Consider the following 18,926-nt stretch of genomic DNA (forward strand, 5'->3'; position numbering starts at 1 on the left):
TCACTTGAGTTTGTGATTGAATATTCGTATACTATATTGTGTAAAGGTGCTATTTGTGAATGGACCGCTTTAAATGCCATCCATTGTAAAACAAAAGAATTGGTGATGGGCTGCACCTCTTTGTCTTTTATTCCATGGTTATTGCTCCGATTCTTCAGACTTACTGGCATGCGGGTTTTCTTTCTTTCGCATAGTTCAGAGGTTTATCAGTGAAGATAAGTTGCCTCATTTGATGTTCTATGGCCCACCTGGAACAGGAAAAACTTCTACGATCCTTGCCTGTGCCAAACAACTCTACAAAGACAAGGAGTACAACTCTATGGTTCTGGAGGTAGGCTTCTTTTCTGAAATAGTACATTAATAAGTTTTGAAACCCAGAATGAATTGGTATTGATTTTGAATTGTGTGTTTCTTTAAATATTAAAGCTTTTTATAGTATTGTAGATAATAGATATCATTTGTTGAAAGAGTACAGCTACACAATTTTGGTGGCATTAAATAAGTCTGCGTCGGTACAACTATGGATATGTGTAGTTGAGATCTTCTGTCTAGAAAGTGAAGCACTGCTTTAGAGCTGCAATATTCCATCTCTAAAGAATCAATGGCTTATTAGAGGAAATGAACATTGCTAACATGAATGACACTGCTCACTGACGGTGATCTAGGATTTAATTTAGGGAAAGCATTACAGATTTGTGCCACCTTGTTCACAGAAGGTCCTGCTTAGTGAAACAGTTATTGGCTTGCAATTTTTCAAAGCCCCATTTCACAGTGAGGTAATAAACCCAGTGAGAGGTATATGAGGCAAGATTATGGAGATCTGGGTGCCACAAATACAACGAGAACGAGTAGGCACATAGTCAGCGCGGTGCTCAACCAAAAAATGTCATCAGTGAGGTTAGAGCAAGATGAGCACACTAACAGTGCTGTACCAGCATTGTAAGCAAGCAGATAAGATCCATAAGTACACAAGGGATGCTGAGTGGTTGCACGGTCCTGTGGTACGAACAGTGAGAGCTAGGGACACTTGTAGGGCTTGCTTGCTTGAGTTTTTCGACGAGGCCTACTAGAGGAAGCATGATGTAGTACACTAAGGCAGTGGCAATAGAGACTCAACCACACCCTAATTGGATTAGTGAAACCTTCAAATCCTACTCCCACGGTAGGTAAATCAGTCTGTGACCTGAGAATGCCTCAACAGAGCAAAAGCGGTCAAACAGAAAATGTTTTCAGGAAAAACAATTGATGAAAGGCAAAATATACTTATGCACTTTAAATTCCCCCAAGGGGTAACACTTCCTCAAGCACACATGATAGAATTTATTCTCAAAATAGAGCACAACATCACTATACTGGACAATAAATCTGGCTGGTTGAACAATATTGTAGGAACGGTTATACAATTAGGAGGATGCTTTGTCACGCTGATACACTGCAATTGCTATAATTTTGTTACTCTATGCTATAGTTTTGTTACTTTATGAAAACATCAAAAACATGTATAATTTAGTAAATAAATGATACCGTGGGAGTACAGCTGGAGAAAAAAATTAGCTGGCTGGTGATACAGTCCAATGCTAAGGACCTGACGAGGCCACAGTCCTAGCTTTCTAAAGTGAGTGAGAGTATAGGACTGCTAGAAAGATTCAGTGTATTGGCTGACTGACAATCTTTTAAATGACTGGGAGCGATGAGCGAACCTATTTACTTTTCGTCATGCAAGAAGGTGAGAAGGAAGAAGAACCAATAGCTTTTCTTCCAAGGGTCTTTTATTGAAAACTAAATACCTGGTGCTTGAGACCATGAGCAAGGGGATCCATTGAGGCTAATAAGGGAGGAGAATGGATCAACTGTGACCATAGTAGTGTATGGCTGCCTGAGAGATACGCTCCTGATGGCCACGAGAAGAACGGGCAGGAATAGAAGAATATATTCAATTACTTTCTTCCTAGACCTCTACTCAACCAAAGAGCAAATGAGAAAGACTTGAGAAAATAGCTTACTGAAGCGATGACACAGAACACCTATCAAATAAGCATGTGGACCTCGAGGGATACTTTAGAGGAAAGGTGTGGCTATTTTGGACTAAAGTGGTGCACAATCTAATTACATTCCCTAGAGATCCAAGTAGAGACATCAGAATAGAATTAATCCAGCATGGGAGATGGAAGTGAGCAGCCTCAGACAGATGCACTCCTCAGGGAAAAAAGAAAAGAAAAATACATTATCAAATAAAGGTGGTAATTGGAAACAATTGCTACCCAAGGAAGAATTAGCAGAACAGAACCTGTTGCTACAAGTTATCAAACTGAACTTTGCCATATGAACCATGTTACCCCCTGCTGAGCTTTACCAAATAAATATTTCTTAAACATGCCCAGATTAAGGGGTCGCTTTTTCCCTCTCATGCCTCCTACTTACCCATCCTCCTTGGTTAACTCACTAACGCAGCTACTCCCCACTTGTTTGCCTCTTCTTTAATATCCGTGCCGCATATAGTCTAGGCCCCTTCCAGGTTGCTCACCAAAGACCCTTTCCTGTGCTTCCCACATTGTATGAGTAAGGAGCGCCACAAGGATGATGACTGAAGTTTGCCACCCACTCGTTTTGAACTTGGGTTATCTAAATTGTAACAAAACGATAGCAGAGTTAGTGTTATGAATGATGATCCTTATTGAGTGTTTCTCATCTAATCCAACAGAACCCATTTTCCTTTTGTTAATGCTATCAGTTTATTGTAAATTAAGAAAATGTCAAGGTTTGCATACTAAAAAAAAAAAAAAAAAGAAATGGAAGCAAATGTAAAAAAAAAGCCGAAGATACCACAGCACTAGGGTAGGTTAGCAGTTACTTTGCAAATACCCCTGGAAAGACCGGAACAGGATCTTCCCTTTGATAGAGCAATAATTTGGGAAAACATTCTCTATCAGATGGCGAATTTACTCAAGGCCATATTTAATGTTTTAAATACCTAGAATGGATCGTGTTTTAATGAGACTCTGAACAAATGTTTCAAACATCTACAGCACATAACAGTGCTTTGGAAAAAAAGATTTGAGTTGGTGCAAAGTCTGACCTGTATGTCACCACGCATGAGCTCAGCCAAGACCAATCTGGTTTAATACCCTGTCACTGTATCGGTTTTAGTTGTATCCATAATTTCCCTGTGTCCCATTACGTCCACTACAACTTAATTGATTGGCTGCTTAAGTTCAATTACTTTCTTCCTAGACCTCTACTCAACCAAAGAGCAAATGAGAAAGACTTGAGAAAATAGCTTACTGAAGCGATGACACAGAACACCTATCAAATAAGCATGTGGACCTCGAGGGATACTTTAGAGGAAAGGTGTGGCTCCGAATTCTCAAAAGGTTCCCCCCTCAGATTTTTGGATTTTGGTGTAATATGTTAGATTAACCACCCCAGACACCTAGCATACACTGCCTGATATCTTATAGCAGGCTGTACGCATAAAGCCAATTCTATCTTCCGGAATGGGCAACCACGATTTACAGGTACAGTCTTCTGGTTGTCTGCATCCAGAATACATAACTTAGACATGTGATCCATCTCTTTTTCCTCCCAGAATCAGAGCAGAAATATAATGTGCAGTGATGTAATAAAGCAAATTAAGTGCAAATTAGAATGTAAACCAAAAGGGCTTCCTAAAATGTAATGCTTGAAACTGTTAGTTTGAAAGTTACTGTAGTTGGTGGGGAAAAAAAGGAAGTTCCAGATACAACTTGACATCCCATCTCCCAAGTCCTAACTAATTTCCAAACTACATCAAAACGGTTTCAAGCTGCAAGACGAAGACCACATTGCTTCCATTGAGTACAAAACATTTTATCAAGATATTCAAAAACAATCTAGAACTTTCCAGTGCTTAACATATCCTTCCTCACATGCTCCAGTGTAGTTCCCAGGTAACATGTATATTGTGCTGTGCTAGAGTTCTTCCCCGTGCCATGTTCTCTCAGTAGTTTGTGCTTGCACTCCCAACTCTACTATTGAGAATGTGAGTTACTGCTAGCCGCACTGTTTTGAGGCTAATCAGTTGGGCCACAAGATGAGCTATACAATTCGGATGGAGCGAAACACCTCTCTCAATGTCCGCTAGGAGAGTTGTGTCTCTGAAACCTTTTTCGAGCCTTACCTATACTTCACAAGAAGTTTTTAAGGTGCTTGGTTTTCTTTTTCGGTTTATATCCCAAGGTTATTTCAAATGGTTATGTTAAAGTCTTAAGTCTCTTTATCGAAGCAAGATGCATGTCCGACGTAAAGACTCTTCTCAAACCATGTTTAACTTGCGTTTAGATTCTGAACGCCATTCATTAGAAAGAGGTGATTCTCAAGGTTTGTTACCATTTCTCAGTTATGCTTCTTGACTGCCCTTCAAATGCTTTCCTGATTTCTTTCATCCTATTGTTCCACCCTACTATAACAATGAGACATTGCCCAAAAGGATTAAAAGTGAAGAATCATCTGGGGATTTGTTAGCAGAATATAAGAGGGGTGATATTGACAGCTGATTCCTGGACTCATGTTAGTACAATCTTTAAGCATTAATCTTCCGAATTCCTGAGCTAGAAGTGACTTTGACCAACAGGTACTCTGCATGTTACTCGCTTGAAATTAGTCTTATGCATTCTTCACCTCCTGCATTTTCGTGTGCTTAATATGTTCATAACATGTTGGGTGTCTAAAAAACAGATAATTAAAGAATTACTTGTGTAAATGCAGTTTTGGGAACGTGATGGCCCAAACGTGCCTTCATACTTGAATAATACAGAGTAGGTTTGTTTTTGTTCCTTTCTGGTTGTTTGGTTTGTATCTTGTCTGTGTTAAAGAAACTTCTTCCATATTTGATTCCTTGAACTGTGAATCACACTTTTTTTTCCAATACTATGCATGGGGGGGGGGCATGTGGGTATGCTGTAGTCTACTAAGCATAAAGAATACCACAGTTTTTAGAATAAATTAATTAAATTAGTAACTGTACAACTCTTTAGCTACTAACTTTTTAACTGTAGACGCAGTTACAAAAGTTTGCTCTCACTGCGCTTTGTCCAACCTGTTTGATTAAATGTACTTTATGGATCATTATGTGTGGCCTATAGCTTAAGTTAGTGGCACCTAATCTGGCATTGTTCCAGTTTGTTTTTGAATTTGTGAAATTTAGCTTTGCAGTCATTGTGTGGCTGAAAGAAGTAAGTTGAGGCATGCCTACCTTTCAGTTATTTATTCAACTCACATTCATTTGTCTCTTCCTCCAGCTGAATGCCTCTGATGACAGAGGGATAGACATTGTTCGAGGGCCTATTCTCAGTTTTGCCAGCACCCGGACTATTTTTAAGTAAGTATTGTTTTACCATCTATTCGCGATAAACCAGGCATGTACTAATTTTCTGGCAATGTAACATATTGTCTGGTTATTTGTATAAAATAGAATATCCAACCTCATGCCCTATTGGATTCTTACCTAATGCTGATTGGGCCAATCATGGCAAATAGTTGCACATGGTATTCTATAAGATGGTAGGGGGGTAGATATGTATAACTGTTTCACAATTGATTGAGACACAGGTAGCAAGTGCCATTATTCAGGAATGGCTTTTGCATTTCTTACATGCTAATACATTATCTTTTTTTGTAATTGTGTTACAGTGGCCACTTGTAGAAAATCTGTGTTTGTACAAAGATCACTTCTTTTCAGGCAATACTTTTGATATCTACATGTTCCATAGCGATGCGTGATTGTCCAGAGATGGACTATGATATTGACATCCATAATTAACAACTTGGAGTGATGGAAAAATGATAGACAGCAGGGTTTGTAAAAAACTGTTGAAAATAGTTCTTGAAGTGTTTCTAAATGACTGCCATGTTTAAATGTTAGGATAGGAGACTCGTCAAAAAAATATTAAGCACAGCAAGACTATTACTGCGAATGTGCAGCATTATCTGGTAGATTTCCATCCTGCGAAATTGCAGGTTATAATTCAAGGAATAGGAAAAGGTTTTTTGTGTGTAAATTATACTTTATAAGGTATGCGGTTTACCATGTTCTTAGTCCTGGGCCTTAATTTAAGAAATGAGTGCATCCTGTGCGTTTTAGTTTTATTTGATTTGATTGCCCAGCACACTTGTATACAATAGGAAAAGGAATTCCCAGAGCTGGGTACATGCTTGGTGTCATATGTTGCCATTAGAGAAAAGAATGGACTGAATTTGAGTTATGTGGGCGTATAATGATGACAAAAAAAGCAAAGAATGGAATGGATAATCGGAGAGCTACGTTGTTACTGAAACATGATTATTGCAAAGGGTATGGTCATTGGATGAGCATTCATGAAGTGTACTGTCACCCAGTAAACATTATTTCTTTTGAGAGGTTGAAAGTTGGTTGGGCAGCGTCGCCAGTCTTTCCTTCACCTCAAATATAGTTTTCTCAGGAAAGGGTCTAATTAGTAAGTGAATGAGATCTCTTTCTGGTACTCAGATTGGCCAGGAAAACTTTTCCCCAGCAATCTCGTTCTAGCACAATCAGGTGGAGACCATGCATCTCCAGCTAATGCTGGATAGGACAACACTATAGTATATATGTGGCACTGATGTCGGTTCCTGTTTGTACACCCTCATTAATGCTTTCCCCGAGCTGTTTCTTGGTGTTTGACCACTGAAATCCCTCAGCATTTCAACATCCTCTAGGCCATATGTTTTAAGCCACAAGAATAAGTTTCCCCATGTTACCTGCATATGCTGTCTGAACTCCGAACATGACAATCCAGGCTGCAACTCCTGTGTTTCTATGCACTTTATGGCCTAAGGTAGCTGGAGATCAGGGCCTGCAGAAATATGTCGAGCATCCTCCCTCATCTCCATATATGTTCCTTAAGGATGTATGACATTGCTATGCATGCCTTTACCCCATAGATGCCTTTGAGTATATTTAAGGTAGGTAAAATCTCTCTCTACGTCCCTGTAACCTTTGTGGTTTTTTTCTTCAGTGAATTTCGAAGGTGTTTTCTTATTTTTGTTTATTAAGCTGTAAAGTTTGACAATGGGTGTGTGGGTGGTGCTGTAAGTGGCTGTGTGAGGGATGCCATGGATTTTTGGTATTTGTATACTTGGGGTATTTAAAAGGGAGAACCATTGGCGCTGCTCTCACCAGCAGACAAGGAAACCTCTCCTCACAGCCACTACAGATCAGATTGCCCTCCATTAGATCAACAATGCATGCACCTCCATTAAGGATTTCAGCTTGTTTTTCAACGTGGTATACGAGAGGCAGCACATTTGAATTGCATTCGCCAAACCCAAGAACTTATTAACGTTTGTCCTTTACTGAAGTGTAACTTAAACTGGGGCACCTACTATGTTTATATTTGTAAGTGCTTCCCATTGAGGTTTAATTTCTGTGAAAAGCACACCTGGGCCAGACTGGAACCTCATTTTTTCACAGGCAAGTCTCCAGTTTTGCCAACAGCATCTTCCAAATTGGAGTACATTCATCTGGTTAATTAGTAAGTGCTACCTCATTGGGTAAATGTCTCATTCATATTCTGCACTACAGTTCCGTAAAGAACCATGAGGTAATGTTTACAGTGACCTTGTGTGCATGTAATTCCAGCAGTGTGATTGTTCCTTGAACATCTTCATCCATAAATCTGTGATAACGTGAATGCTTGCCAAGAGAAGACGACAAGACTACAAAGAGGTTCTACTGCACCAGATAGTGATACTTTCCCCATAACTAAATAATGTGCTTCTTTGTTTGGTGGAGATGTCCTCGTATAAATGTCACCAAAAGCATCTGAAAACGCCCACAGGTTGCCTTTTGTTAAGCTGTCCATCAATGCGGGATAAGGGGCAAGACCATTATATACCACTAATACAAACCAGGAGGGGTACCCCATCCCCAGACCATAATTGAATGGGGCTGGGGCTGATTTCGGTCACAGGGACATCCTCCCCCGGGGCCCAGCTTTCTTATGCTGGGTGCCCTGGAGGGCACCAAGTCTGCATCGTTGGGCAGAGAGGGGAGCTTGAATGCCCCTGCCTCCTCCCCGCATTCAACAAGAGCCAGCATTGCTCTTACACACAAACATACAGCTCCCTGTGTGTGAAAGCAATCGTTTCGTCTGTTTCCCTGCCTTCAGGACAGCGGGCAGGGAAATAGACGGAAACTCCGCTCCCAGCAGGCGGGAGCAGTTTGACAGCTCCCCCTTGCTGGGAGCGGAGTTGGCATTTGCTCTGACAGCTCCCGCTAAGTTAGAGCTAACAGCTATGTCTCTGGGGTGGGCACCCCGGGACACACTGATCCGGTGCTGGGGGGTGGCTGTCCCGGGGTGTCCACTCCTGAGACATAGCTGCCCCCTCCTGCTGTGTTAATGGGCTTGCCCCAGGGAGGTTATGGTCCCCGGGGCTCTATATCGCCCTGAAGGGGGGGGGGGTGGCTGTGTGGCCCCCTCCCACATCAAAATCTTATTTTGGCCCTGGAGAGGAGGTGGTCCCCGAGGTGTGGGGTGTCTGTGCGCCCCCTGCACTATTAGCCCTGAGGAGATGATGGTTCCTGGGACTTGAAACAGCCCAGGAGGGGTGTCTGTTTGATTTCCCCCTTCAATAATTAAATAAAGCCCCGGGAAGTTGGGGGGGCTGATTTGAGCCCATGGAGGGAGGTCCACGTAGCCCCCCATCTAAATTATTAATAAGCCCCGGAGATTGGTGGTCATTTTAAGAGCCCTAGGAGGGGTGCTCTGCGGGACCTCAGCACCAAGAGTAAGGCGTCAGGGTATTCATATCCTGTTCCCTTTTCTTTATTTTTAATCTTTTTGTTTGGGACCTGGCTGAGAGAGTACCAAGATGTCTGCCAACAATTCCTGGTTTAAGTGTTGGTCGCCAATCAGATCTCTGCACGAGATCTGGTGGGTTCGCCTTTGCGTTCCTAAATATACAAATTTGGATTTGCCTTAATATCTCAAACTACCATACGGATGTATGCCAATTTACAAAAAGGTCGCTTTCTGGACCAACAGCTACCTTTCAGCCAAACTTGATTTAATTCTGTTCAGCGGTTCGGGCTGTAGTGGTGTCTAAAATTTCTATGGTCAACGCACATTTATTTACCCCTCCCCTTGCTCTTTTTTCTCAGCCCTAGCTTGCCGTATCGCCCCAAAACTTTCTATGCACAACTAGAATCACAGACGCCCTTTTTGAGGAAAAGTTCATGAAGATTCATCAAACGGTGCCAAAGAAATAGGCAAGTGAAAAAAACAACACTTTTCCTATGGAAACTAGGTCCTAACTATAATTCCCTACTGTCGACCGCCAGTAGGTAATGCATGTATATGAAAATTTGCAGCAAAACTCCAAACCTACAATATCTGAAGCAGAAGAATGGCGTACCAGTTCCTTGAGTTCCACCTAGCTGTTTATTTCATTTCATCTAGTCCCATCACCTAGACAATTTTTTAAAGTGCCCACAACCATTTAAGTCCATCCATGCTTTATACATAAAAAGAGCTCGAGTGTGTTATTTTCTTTAAAATATGATACATTTCAATCACCATGTTTGAAAAAGAACAGAATTTTTCATTTAGTTTTTTCCAGTTTTTTTCAAATTCCAGTAACTTTCACTACAATAACTGTGAAGTACATTATTCGAAAAGGAGCACACTTTTTCAAAACAAGAAATATGACTGCATTAAAATGGCAGACATTCCTATCGCTGACGCAAAACTGGGTAGTAGTTTGGATCCTGAGTGTAATTCAAAAGTATACCTGATTGATTCCTTATTTTCAAAGATTCACGGGGAGCATTTCTCAAACTTGGTGCTGAGTGCTGTATTTTGAACACTTCACAATCCTGGTTCAACTCATTCTTCGCTACTATACATGAAAAGTGATTATATGCATATAGAAAGTGCAAGAGTGTTATATGTAAGTGCTTATCTTCCTTATGCCTTGCCACTGTATCAGACATTAATGTAAATCCAATTCGGGCAGGAGGTACATGTGATAAGGAAGGCTATGTAATGTTTTTCCTATTACAGTGGGAACTACATTCATCCACATCTAGTCTGCGCACAGCTAATCGTGGTGCTCCTCTGGAATTCCCAATGAGTGGGAGAGTAGAACAGAATTCGAAATAAAGTGCTAGGTAATTCTGTTGGAAGTAAAGTGCTAAATGTTAAAGGATTACTCCTGGTTCATGATTTCGTAAAGTCGGGAGAGTGGTCCAATGTGGGAGGGATGGGCGGAAATAGAAGCTAGGAGGCTTGATTGGTTTGTCGATGGTTAGGATTTATTGGAAGTTCTTGTCCCAAATTGGTCTTTCCAAGGGGAGTCTGGTTACTTGGCATCCTCCCCTGGTCCTTCTCTCCCTTGTCTTGTTTGGGTGGGCTCTTCGACCAGCCAGCCGTCCCCAGGAAGCTCAAAGAAAGAATAGAGAGGACGGTAAGTAGCCAGTACGGAGTGTTCCTAAACTTACTAGTTTGTTCAGGATCCGCCACCACACCAGGCGTGGAAAGAAGGATAAACTCCTAGGTGTCTGAGAAAGGGCTCAAATTTGACTGAATAAAGGCCCGTGTGATCTGGTCCTGTGACCTGTTCTTTCACAGGTGTTTTTAGAAAAATAGGCGTGCAAATAGAAAGTGAGATATGAGGGGAAGAAAAGTTTTGTATGCAATGGATCAAACTCTCACAAACCCAAATTAAGGGCTGTGTTGTCCCCGTGAGTCCCTCACCCAATAGTGCCAAAGAGTTTCTTTCCATGCCTTCCTTCTCTGCCCATCCCGCTCCCTCGTACTCCCACCCGGTCCCCACAACCACCAGCCCCTAGCTTGTGTATGGCATCACTCACTTTCCGGGCCGCAACTCTCCTGAGTTATGGCGGCGTTCTCGCCCTTCCTGGGGGGAATCCACCACTCCTCGAACCACTCCTCATCTCAGTCGTCCCTGGTCTTTGTCGGCTTCTTCTCAGCGATTTCTCTGTTTCCTCGTTGTCTGCATTCTGCAACTCTCCCGAGTTCCACCTTCCGGTCTCCTCTGCGTGACGTCCCTCTCCTTCCTGTCCTGCCTTTTCTTCAGCCTGATGGCTGTTTGATTTGATTCTCTTCTTCTTGACCGCCTCAGTTTTCCTGCAGGGAAGAGTTCCTGAACCATGGGTTAAACTGTATAGTTCCCAAGCGGTTCCTTGTTCATGCGGCTGAGGCTCGGGTATGAGGGGTGTTTTGGGGGGTATGTCACGTCCCAACCGACATCCATTGAATTAAAAGTTACTTCCATTCAAACAAAATGGCTCAAAAGGATCTCTATATTTATGAATGATCAAATTTAAGTGTAAAGTACTTGTTTTATCAACAGCCTATGCCTTACTGTATATATTAAGATATCAATAACTTTATATTTCAAAGTAAAGTGCAATGTGCATTCATTATATATTTTCTCTCGTGTTTTCTATTTTTGCGACACCTTCCTTTGTCTTCAAACATCACATAACATAGATTACCCTATTGGGACAGCTATCCTGACCGATATAGCACAGTACATTTGTTGTCTGAAAACAATCAATTTAGCTATGTAAAATAAATTTCATATTATGTCTGCAATTCCTAGCACATTAAAAATTCCTGAACAATCCGCTATATTTCTTATTCATCAGAGACGTACATAAAGATCTGCGTCACTGTTTTGTCCCATCGGTGTTTCTGTCCTCAGTGAGTTGATCATTCTAGATTCCATTCTCCGTAATGTTTCTTCACGATTTCCACCTCTCATTTGATCTGAAGTGTCTGACTCCATAATATTTGTGGCCCTTGGTATCATTTCCATGATGTTCCCGAAAATGTTTAGCTAATAGACACAAGAAGTCTAGGTTAATATTAGCTCACAGGAGTTGTAGGTTGCTAAGTTTAATTTTATTTACTGTACTTCCTACATATAGTTTGTCACAAGGACATTCTAGACCGTAAACCAAAAACTTGGTCTCACATGATGCGGGATGTTCTTTAATTTTTACCAGCTTTCCATTATCTAGTCCGTAGGTGGTTTGGTTGGTACCATTTGTGCAGGCTTTACATTTTGCACATTTCCAGAAGCTTGGTCGTTTTTTTAACCGAAGGATTATATTGTGGCAACTGAAAACTACTCTAACCCTTTCGGAACCGCCAACGGGGTTCCAAAACATCCACTATGGGTGGGTTAGTAGGTATGCATCTTGGTTCTACTGTCTATATGGATGTAATATACATTGCTTTCCTGATGGTTGTAGCCAACGTGTTTCGAACCACTAGTTTCTATAGAATCTCTTGTGGGCTTTGGGCTGGTATATCTTATATCTTCAGTGTGGGGCTGAGCCCAACTGAAATGCTGTGGTGTGCAAGAGGAACAACTCTTTAATTTCTTCAGTGGAGCTCCAAATTGTTTTCATTTTGAAATTCATTTTACTGCAAAGCATGAGTCCTTTGTGCTTCTATCCTCTACAAAGAATTGGTGTACAGCGTTTTTTAGGGTGTCATCTAATGTCAGAATATTCCAATTCCTTTGAAATATTTGTCTCAATTCCTTATGTCTACAATTAAAGTTCATAATCACTCTGATTTGTTTTTCTGCTTCTAGTGGTTTTCTGCGAGTTATGAGCAGTTCTTTTCTCTATCGATTTTTGATTCTTTTGATTGCATCTCAAACAAGTCTTCAAAGCTGTAGTAGTCCTAAGGGGAATTGCTTCAGGATACCTGGTGGCATGATCCACTCCCACCAGTAAGAATGTGTTTCCTTGTGCTGTGGGAGGTTCAGGTGGACCCACTATGTCCACACCTACCCTTTCAAAGGGATCCCCAACCACTGGCAGTAGTTTTGCCACTGGCTTGATGGGTGCACAGGAGCTGACAAACTTCTTTACAATCTGAGACATCTGGGGCCAGTAAAAGTGGCTAAATAGCCTCTCCCAGGTTTTGGTCTGGTCCAGATGTCCAGCTAGGGGATGTCATGAGCATAAGCTAGTAGGAACTCACGGTACTTCTGAGGCACTAATTCTCTCCTAGTGGCTCCAGGGTTGGGGTATATGGCCTCGATGTATAGTCCCTCCTCCCAATAGACTCTGTGGGTACCACTGACATCTCCCTTTCCCGTACAGCAGCTTGCCGCCTCAAGCTTTCAAGAATTGGACAGGTCTGCTGTCCAAGACACAGTTTTTCCCTAGTGGGTCCCCCTGGGCCTAAGAGCTCAACATGGTAAGGGTCATTTTTCATAGGCTCAGTTCCCTCCTGGGCTTCCAAGTCCTCACCCAGGGGGGAGGGGGGTCCTGGTTCTTTTGCTGTTCAGAAGCTGGTTTCCCAGTGTTCTTACCTTTTCCCTTAGAAAGTTGGGCCATTCTTTCAGGCTCTAACACTTCTTTTTCACCCTGCTTTTGGCTCAGTGCTTCAGTCTTGACACACAATCTCAGGAATGTCCAGCATTGCTGCATTGGTTTTCAATTCTAACTCCGCCTATGCTGAGGTTTCCAGGTCATTACCAAGCAGACAGGCAGCTGGAAGCTTTGGAGAGACCACTACCGGTGTCAGGCCAGTAAGCCCCCGCCCCCCAGTCTAATGTCACCATAGCCAAGGCATGGTTAGTAGTAACACTGTCAGTGTTGGGAAAACTTACCCAGTCACCAATCTGGTATTGCACTGGGGAAACCAGTGTGCCTCTCACCATAGTGACAATGGCACCTGTATTCCTCAGGGCTTTTCTATTGTAGTACCATTGATCCAGAGGTATTGCAAATACTTCTTTGAATTGGGTGGCGACACTGCTAAAGTGGCAAACTCAACTTCAACCTCGGTGATGAACTGCTTCAGTGTGAGCCCTGATTTGCTCTGGGCACACTGTTGATCCAATCTTGAGACTGACTACACCAGTGGTAGCTGTAGGAGGACTAGGGGGCTTCTTGTTAGGACAAGTAGCATCTCCAGTCAAGTGTCCCAACTTCTTACAGTTGTAACACCAGACCTTTAGGGGATCAAAGTTCTTCCCTTAGTATCTCCTACTGGAATGGGTTGACTCTCTTGTCTTGACCCAGTGGTCTTCCTTCTTTCCCAATTCCTGGGGAGAAATTACACCTAGGTCTACCGGATGCTGTTGTAACTTTTCATTAGTGCAATTGCTTAAAAAATGTTTTTATAAACAAATTGTAAAGTCCATTGAAAACACATGTATTGTTGCCAGTTAACCAACCATCTAGTATCTTAAATTAGTAGTCAACGATGTCAATCCAGAACTGATTATGGGTTTTGTTAGCCCCCCCTGAATCTACAACTATATTCCTCAGTTGTGCGTCCAAAGCCCTCAATCAGTATTCTTCATGAGGTCATAAGACCTAGCATCCCGTGCCCCCTCGCCCCAGTGTGACTTCTTCACTTTTTCTCATTTCACAGGCCCTCTCAAAGCCTGTAAACCATTTTGTGATTTCATCACCCTCTTCATATTCGGGGACAATCCCTTTGGGGATTTTAGGATCATACCGATTGCTCTTTATCCTTATTTAGTAAATTGCTGCTGCCATTGATGGGAGTTATCCTCTTCCCCTACCTATACTTCATCTGAGAGGTCTTCACCATTCTCAGAAGGATGGTCCTTAGCATGCCCTGCCAATAGCTCCTGGAGCTTTTGTTTGGAGGGATAGGACCCCGTGGTAATATTTTTAAGTTTGCATAAAGACCATGACTCCCTAAATTCTAAGTGGAGTTGAGGGGGTGAGGTCGAGTTCCTCAACCTGGTTCTCTATGACGTTGTTATCTTCACTAACAGCTGGGTTCTTGTTAAGAGACATTCTAACAAGTTCTAACCCCTCTTACCCTTAACTAAAGTGAGATTTAATTTTTCTAATATTCTAAAGGGACTTATCCAAGGCCCTAACAAGACTTTTAGTAATTTGGACAAATTTTGTCTATCCAAAAACTGAATTCTAATGACAATTTAAGAGTTATGTTGTGTGATCAGGTGTTGACCATGTCAGTCCAACAAATGCAAAGTTGAATATCTCACCGCTGATCCACCAATGTAGGAAGCTGGCTCTGTATATACTATACCAAAATGAGGTATAGTGTGCAGAGTCCAGCGGAAGCCCAAAGGTAGGGAGAAGTTAAAGTAGATAGCCCCTTACTCTCTATTTTTGGTAGTGTGGGCAAGCAGTAAGGTTTCATCAGAGGGTAGTGTTAAGCATTTGTTGTACACACTCAGGCAGCAAATGTCACACACTCGCAGATTGAACTCAGACCACTTTGTTGGTATAAAAAATAATATTTGGTTGTATTTATTTTCTAGAACCAATCACGCCTGGTACAGTTAAGTGTAAATGATACTTTTCAAGGCAGGTTGAACAATACAAGCAAGCTGAATGAAAATGTCTTTGTTACGGGTTTGTAATACTTTTCAATACTGTGGAAACTACTGTTAGATTACTTTTCAGATTACTTAATGAATTACTTTTCCTACTCCGTGTAATATGCCTAGATATCACACTGGGACATTTCCTAGAGAGACGGTAATTAAAGCAGTTTTTACTTATTTGCAGTTTTTCTAGTTCCCATACAAAACCAAAAAGAAAGCAGTCAATGCAGTCCTATGGGAAGAAATGTGATTATTGGTTTCAAGGTAAGTACTTGGTTTTGGGAGTTGGTTTGCAGGGGTTGGAACCAGGGTTACCCCAGGGTCAAGAATGCACACTCAAAGTACCCTCAGCGGCACTAGGGCGGCCGGGTGCAGAGTGCTGAGGCCCAATGTTTTCCAATGGGGGAATAGGGGGCTTCCGGTTGGTGGTTGCTCACGAGCAGGCCACAAGGTTGTGGGAGCAAAGCTCCTGGTGTTAGGCTCAGGGCAAAGGGGGCTCTGAGTTAGCACCCAAAGTACACCTGCAGCGGCGGCTGGGTGCTGTTTTGGCATCTGGTGCCCTGTTTTAAATGGGGATTCTCCGGTTGCAACAAAGACTGCAAGCTCTGGGACGATCTTCTGGAGGTGACCACTGGTTGGAGAGGTAAGTTGAGGTGCCTGGAGATGCTGGGACACAGTCGATTGGACCACCCAGTGCCGTGGGACGTTGGGTGCAGGGGTGTCCTTAGGCGTCGGATTTTCTTTACCAGCTCCAGTCGCGGACAGGGGGGGATCCTCCAGAAAGAGGCTGTAGGCTTTGCTTAGACACTTAAGGCAGGTCAGAATTCACCAGATATCAGGTCAGGATCTCCGGGGAGACCTCCTCGTAGTGTTTGCTCACTCGGGGCGTCCGGTGCAGACTTGTGAACTGGCTGGAGCCAGAGTCTGTGGGTCAGCAAATCCGGTGCTCACAGGAAACTAAGTCTTTGATTTGGAAGGCAGGGCAGGTCCCCAGGGTTTTTGAGGTTGCTGGCTGCAGGACACACCGGGATTTCGCTGTAGCAGGTTCGAGGTGGAGACAGGCCGGTAGGGCTGGGGCCAAGTCAGTGGGCGTCGTCCTCTTCTTCATTTCAGCACGGCTCTTCGGTCCTTCTTCTTGGTAGGTTCTTGTCTGAGGCAAGGTTCAGGGTTGCTCCTAAATACTAGATTTAGGGGCGTTACAGGTAGGTAAAGGTTGGGACCAAAGGGTCCCTTCCTTGGGGTGGATACGCCCCCTATTATGCCACCTTCCAGTGGGAGGGGGACATATGCCTCACTCTGGTTGGCTGGGTCCCCCATCTGCAAGATGGCTGGGACGGAGAGTTGTGCTTCACCTCTCCTCCCCCACCTGAGGAGTGGGGTTGGCAAAGGTGGTCACACCTCCCTTCCTCACTGGTTTATCCCGCCGATTCTCCTGCCCAAAGTGAGGGTCAGAACTGGTGGGGGCCAGTTGCTGGAAGCAGCGAAGGCCTGGGGTAGCTCACAAAGGCGACAAGCCTTTGAAGCTTCCCCTTTGTGGACCCTGCCCATGCTGGGGGAGGAGGCTTGGCACCTCGTCCCAGGATGTGCTTTGTTTCAGACCCCTGAGAGCTGCAGGCTCTCGACCCAGGGGTCCAGAAACATGTCTGGTGGTGGCAGCTGGCAAGCAGCCACGCAGCCTGGACACTAGTGTTAGGTCGTTTTTCAGGGGACTTCTCTAAGATGCCCTGAGTGCATTTTTCATGAAATCCCACACTGGCATCAGTGTGGGTTTAATGTACTGAGAAGTGTTATACCAAACTTCCCAGTTTTCAGTAAAGCCATTATGATACTGTGGAGTTCGTAATGACATTACTGCACTTACAATGTCTAAGAATAGACTTAGACACTGTAGGGGTACAGGTCTCATGCACCTGTACCCTCACCACTGGTATAGTGCACCCAGCTAGAGGGTTGGCTGGCCTATGCCGGGGCAATGGGTTGTAGGCATGGCACCCAGGGATGGGTGCCATGTCGACTCTTCACTTTGTTCTGCACCAAAACACGTAGCCTGCAAAGGCAGTATGTATGTGTGTGTGTGTGTGTAGAGGCACAGGGCCACTAAGGTTGTCACAATAAGTGCTGGAGCCCTTAGAGGCCTTCCCTGGCCACCGTGCCCTTGATACCTGTGGTACCATTTACAAGGGATTGACTTGTGGCCAAAGAGTACCAATTGGGTTTTGTTTCTAATGCAGTTTAGGGAAAGAACATAGGCCCTGGGTACCTGTTTGGCAGGAACCCAGGGCACACTCAGTAAAAGTACATCAGCAATTTAGCAAAACGGGGAGGCAACCATGCAAAAAGAGGGCACTTTCTTACAATTACCGTTCAATCTTTCAACCTTCCTGCCCATCCAACCAAAGAGAAGGATTGATTGCATAGGCTGGACTCCAGATGTGTTGTCATAATACAGCCACTGCATGCCTGTGCTGATTAGATAGATGGTCAACTTTTTGCGAAATTTGCCATAGCTAAAAAGAGCAAGGCAGTGACCTAATGCACCAATTAGTGTTGGGATATCCTGTTTCTAGATCTACTTGACAGTGCATCTCGGCCCCTTCCACTAGGGCCATAGCCATTATGGGTACTCTCGAGGCATTCTGGGTGGTTACATGATCATCCTTGCATATCTTTATCTGTACCAAGCACTAATGCCTTACCCCCGTGCATGCAGTGAAGGGTACTTTGCATGAGCTGTGTTGCTTAATCTGCTTGGTTAACTGGAACTCTTCAATCCCACCTACAAGAAAGGTATTGCTTTGGCAGTCATTCATAGTGTGAAAAATCTACTGAAGGTGTATCCATCAGAAGAAAAGTTTATTTACCTTCAGTAACTATATTTCTGATGGATACAAAATACCTTCCTCCACCCTTGTGGGTTAATGCTATGATTAATAATCTTGTACTGCAATTGTTGCTGTCATTCATACTCTCGTTTCCCACTCCGCCAGTGATGGTAGGCACCTAATATATTCTAGTGTTATCACATTGGACAGTTGTGTTCCCCCTGAGAATGTATGGTGACACCCGAAGGCGCTGGGGAAAAGTTTAGTGGGCCACTCTGAAAAGTCAAACGCTACTTTATTAGGTCAAGTCTGAGAGACCTGTTATATACAGGTTGTCGGCTTACATCCTGCCCATTGCTTTTTAATTTATTTGGCGTATCCTTCCAAAATGCTTGCTTGCTAGTTGTGAATCCTTCCTCTTTGTGTCATGTTATGCCTCTCTGTCCTGCGAGCTTTAACTTCTATTACCTTCAGTGACTGGAGAAGCCTCCGCCCATGGCCTGAGTCACAATAAACCTCACCCTTTCACTTTCCTATAAGCTATGTTTTTTAAAGAGAAGGGACCATGCAGGGTTTGCGTTTTCCTTGTTACATCTGATCTCCTTTCCATGATCCAAATAAATGACTGTGTAACCGTGCCGTTCATAATTACTGAAAAGTTCATCAGCTACATTTTTTTTTATATATATCCACCTTAGCTAGAAAGTGAGAGGACCAGGCATTATGAGT

General features: G+C 43.2%; 1 protein-coding gene across 2 annotated transcripts in view; it reads left to right on the forward strand.

Moving 5' to 3' along the window:
* Positions 1-18,926, forward strand: part of RFC5 (replication factor C subunit 5) — a 144,419-nt gene that overhangs the window by 58,118 nt on the left and 67,375 nt on the right. For both annotated transcript variants that reach the window (XM_085633384.1, XM_085633385.1), the window contains 2 exons: positions 195-331; positions 5,277-5,356. In XM_085633384.1, the coding sequence (XP_085489510.1) occupies positions 195-331; positions 5,277-5,356 (217 nt within the window). The remainder of the gene's footprint in view (positions 1-194; positions 332-5,276; positions 5,357-18,926) is intronic.

Source organism: Triturus cristatus, chromosome 11 (assembly GCF_964204655.1).
Source record: "Triturus cristatus chromosome 11, aTriCri1.1, whole genome shotgun sequence".
In the NCBI taxonomy this organism is placed as follows: domain Eukaryota; kingdom Metazoa; phylum Chordata; class Amphibia; order Caudata; family Salamandridae; genus Triturus; species Triturus cristatus.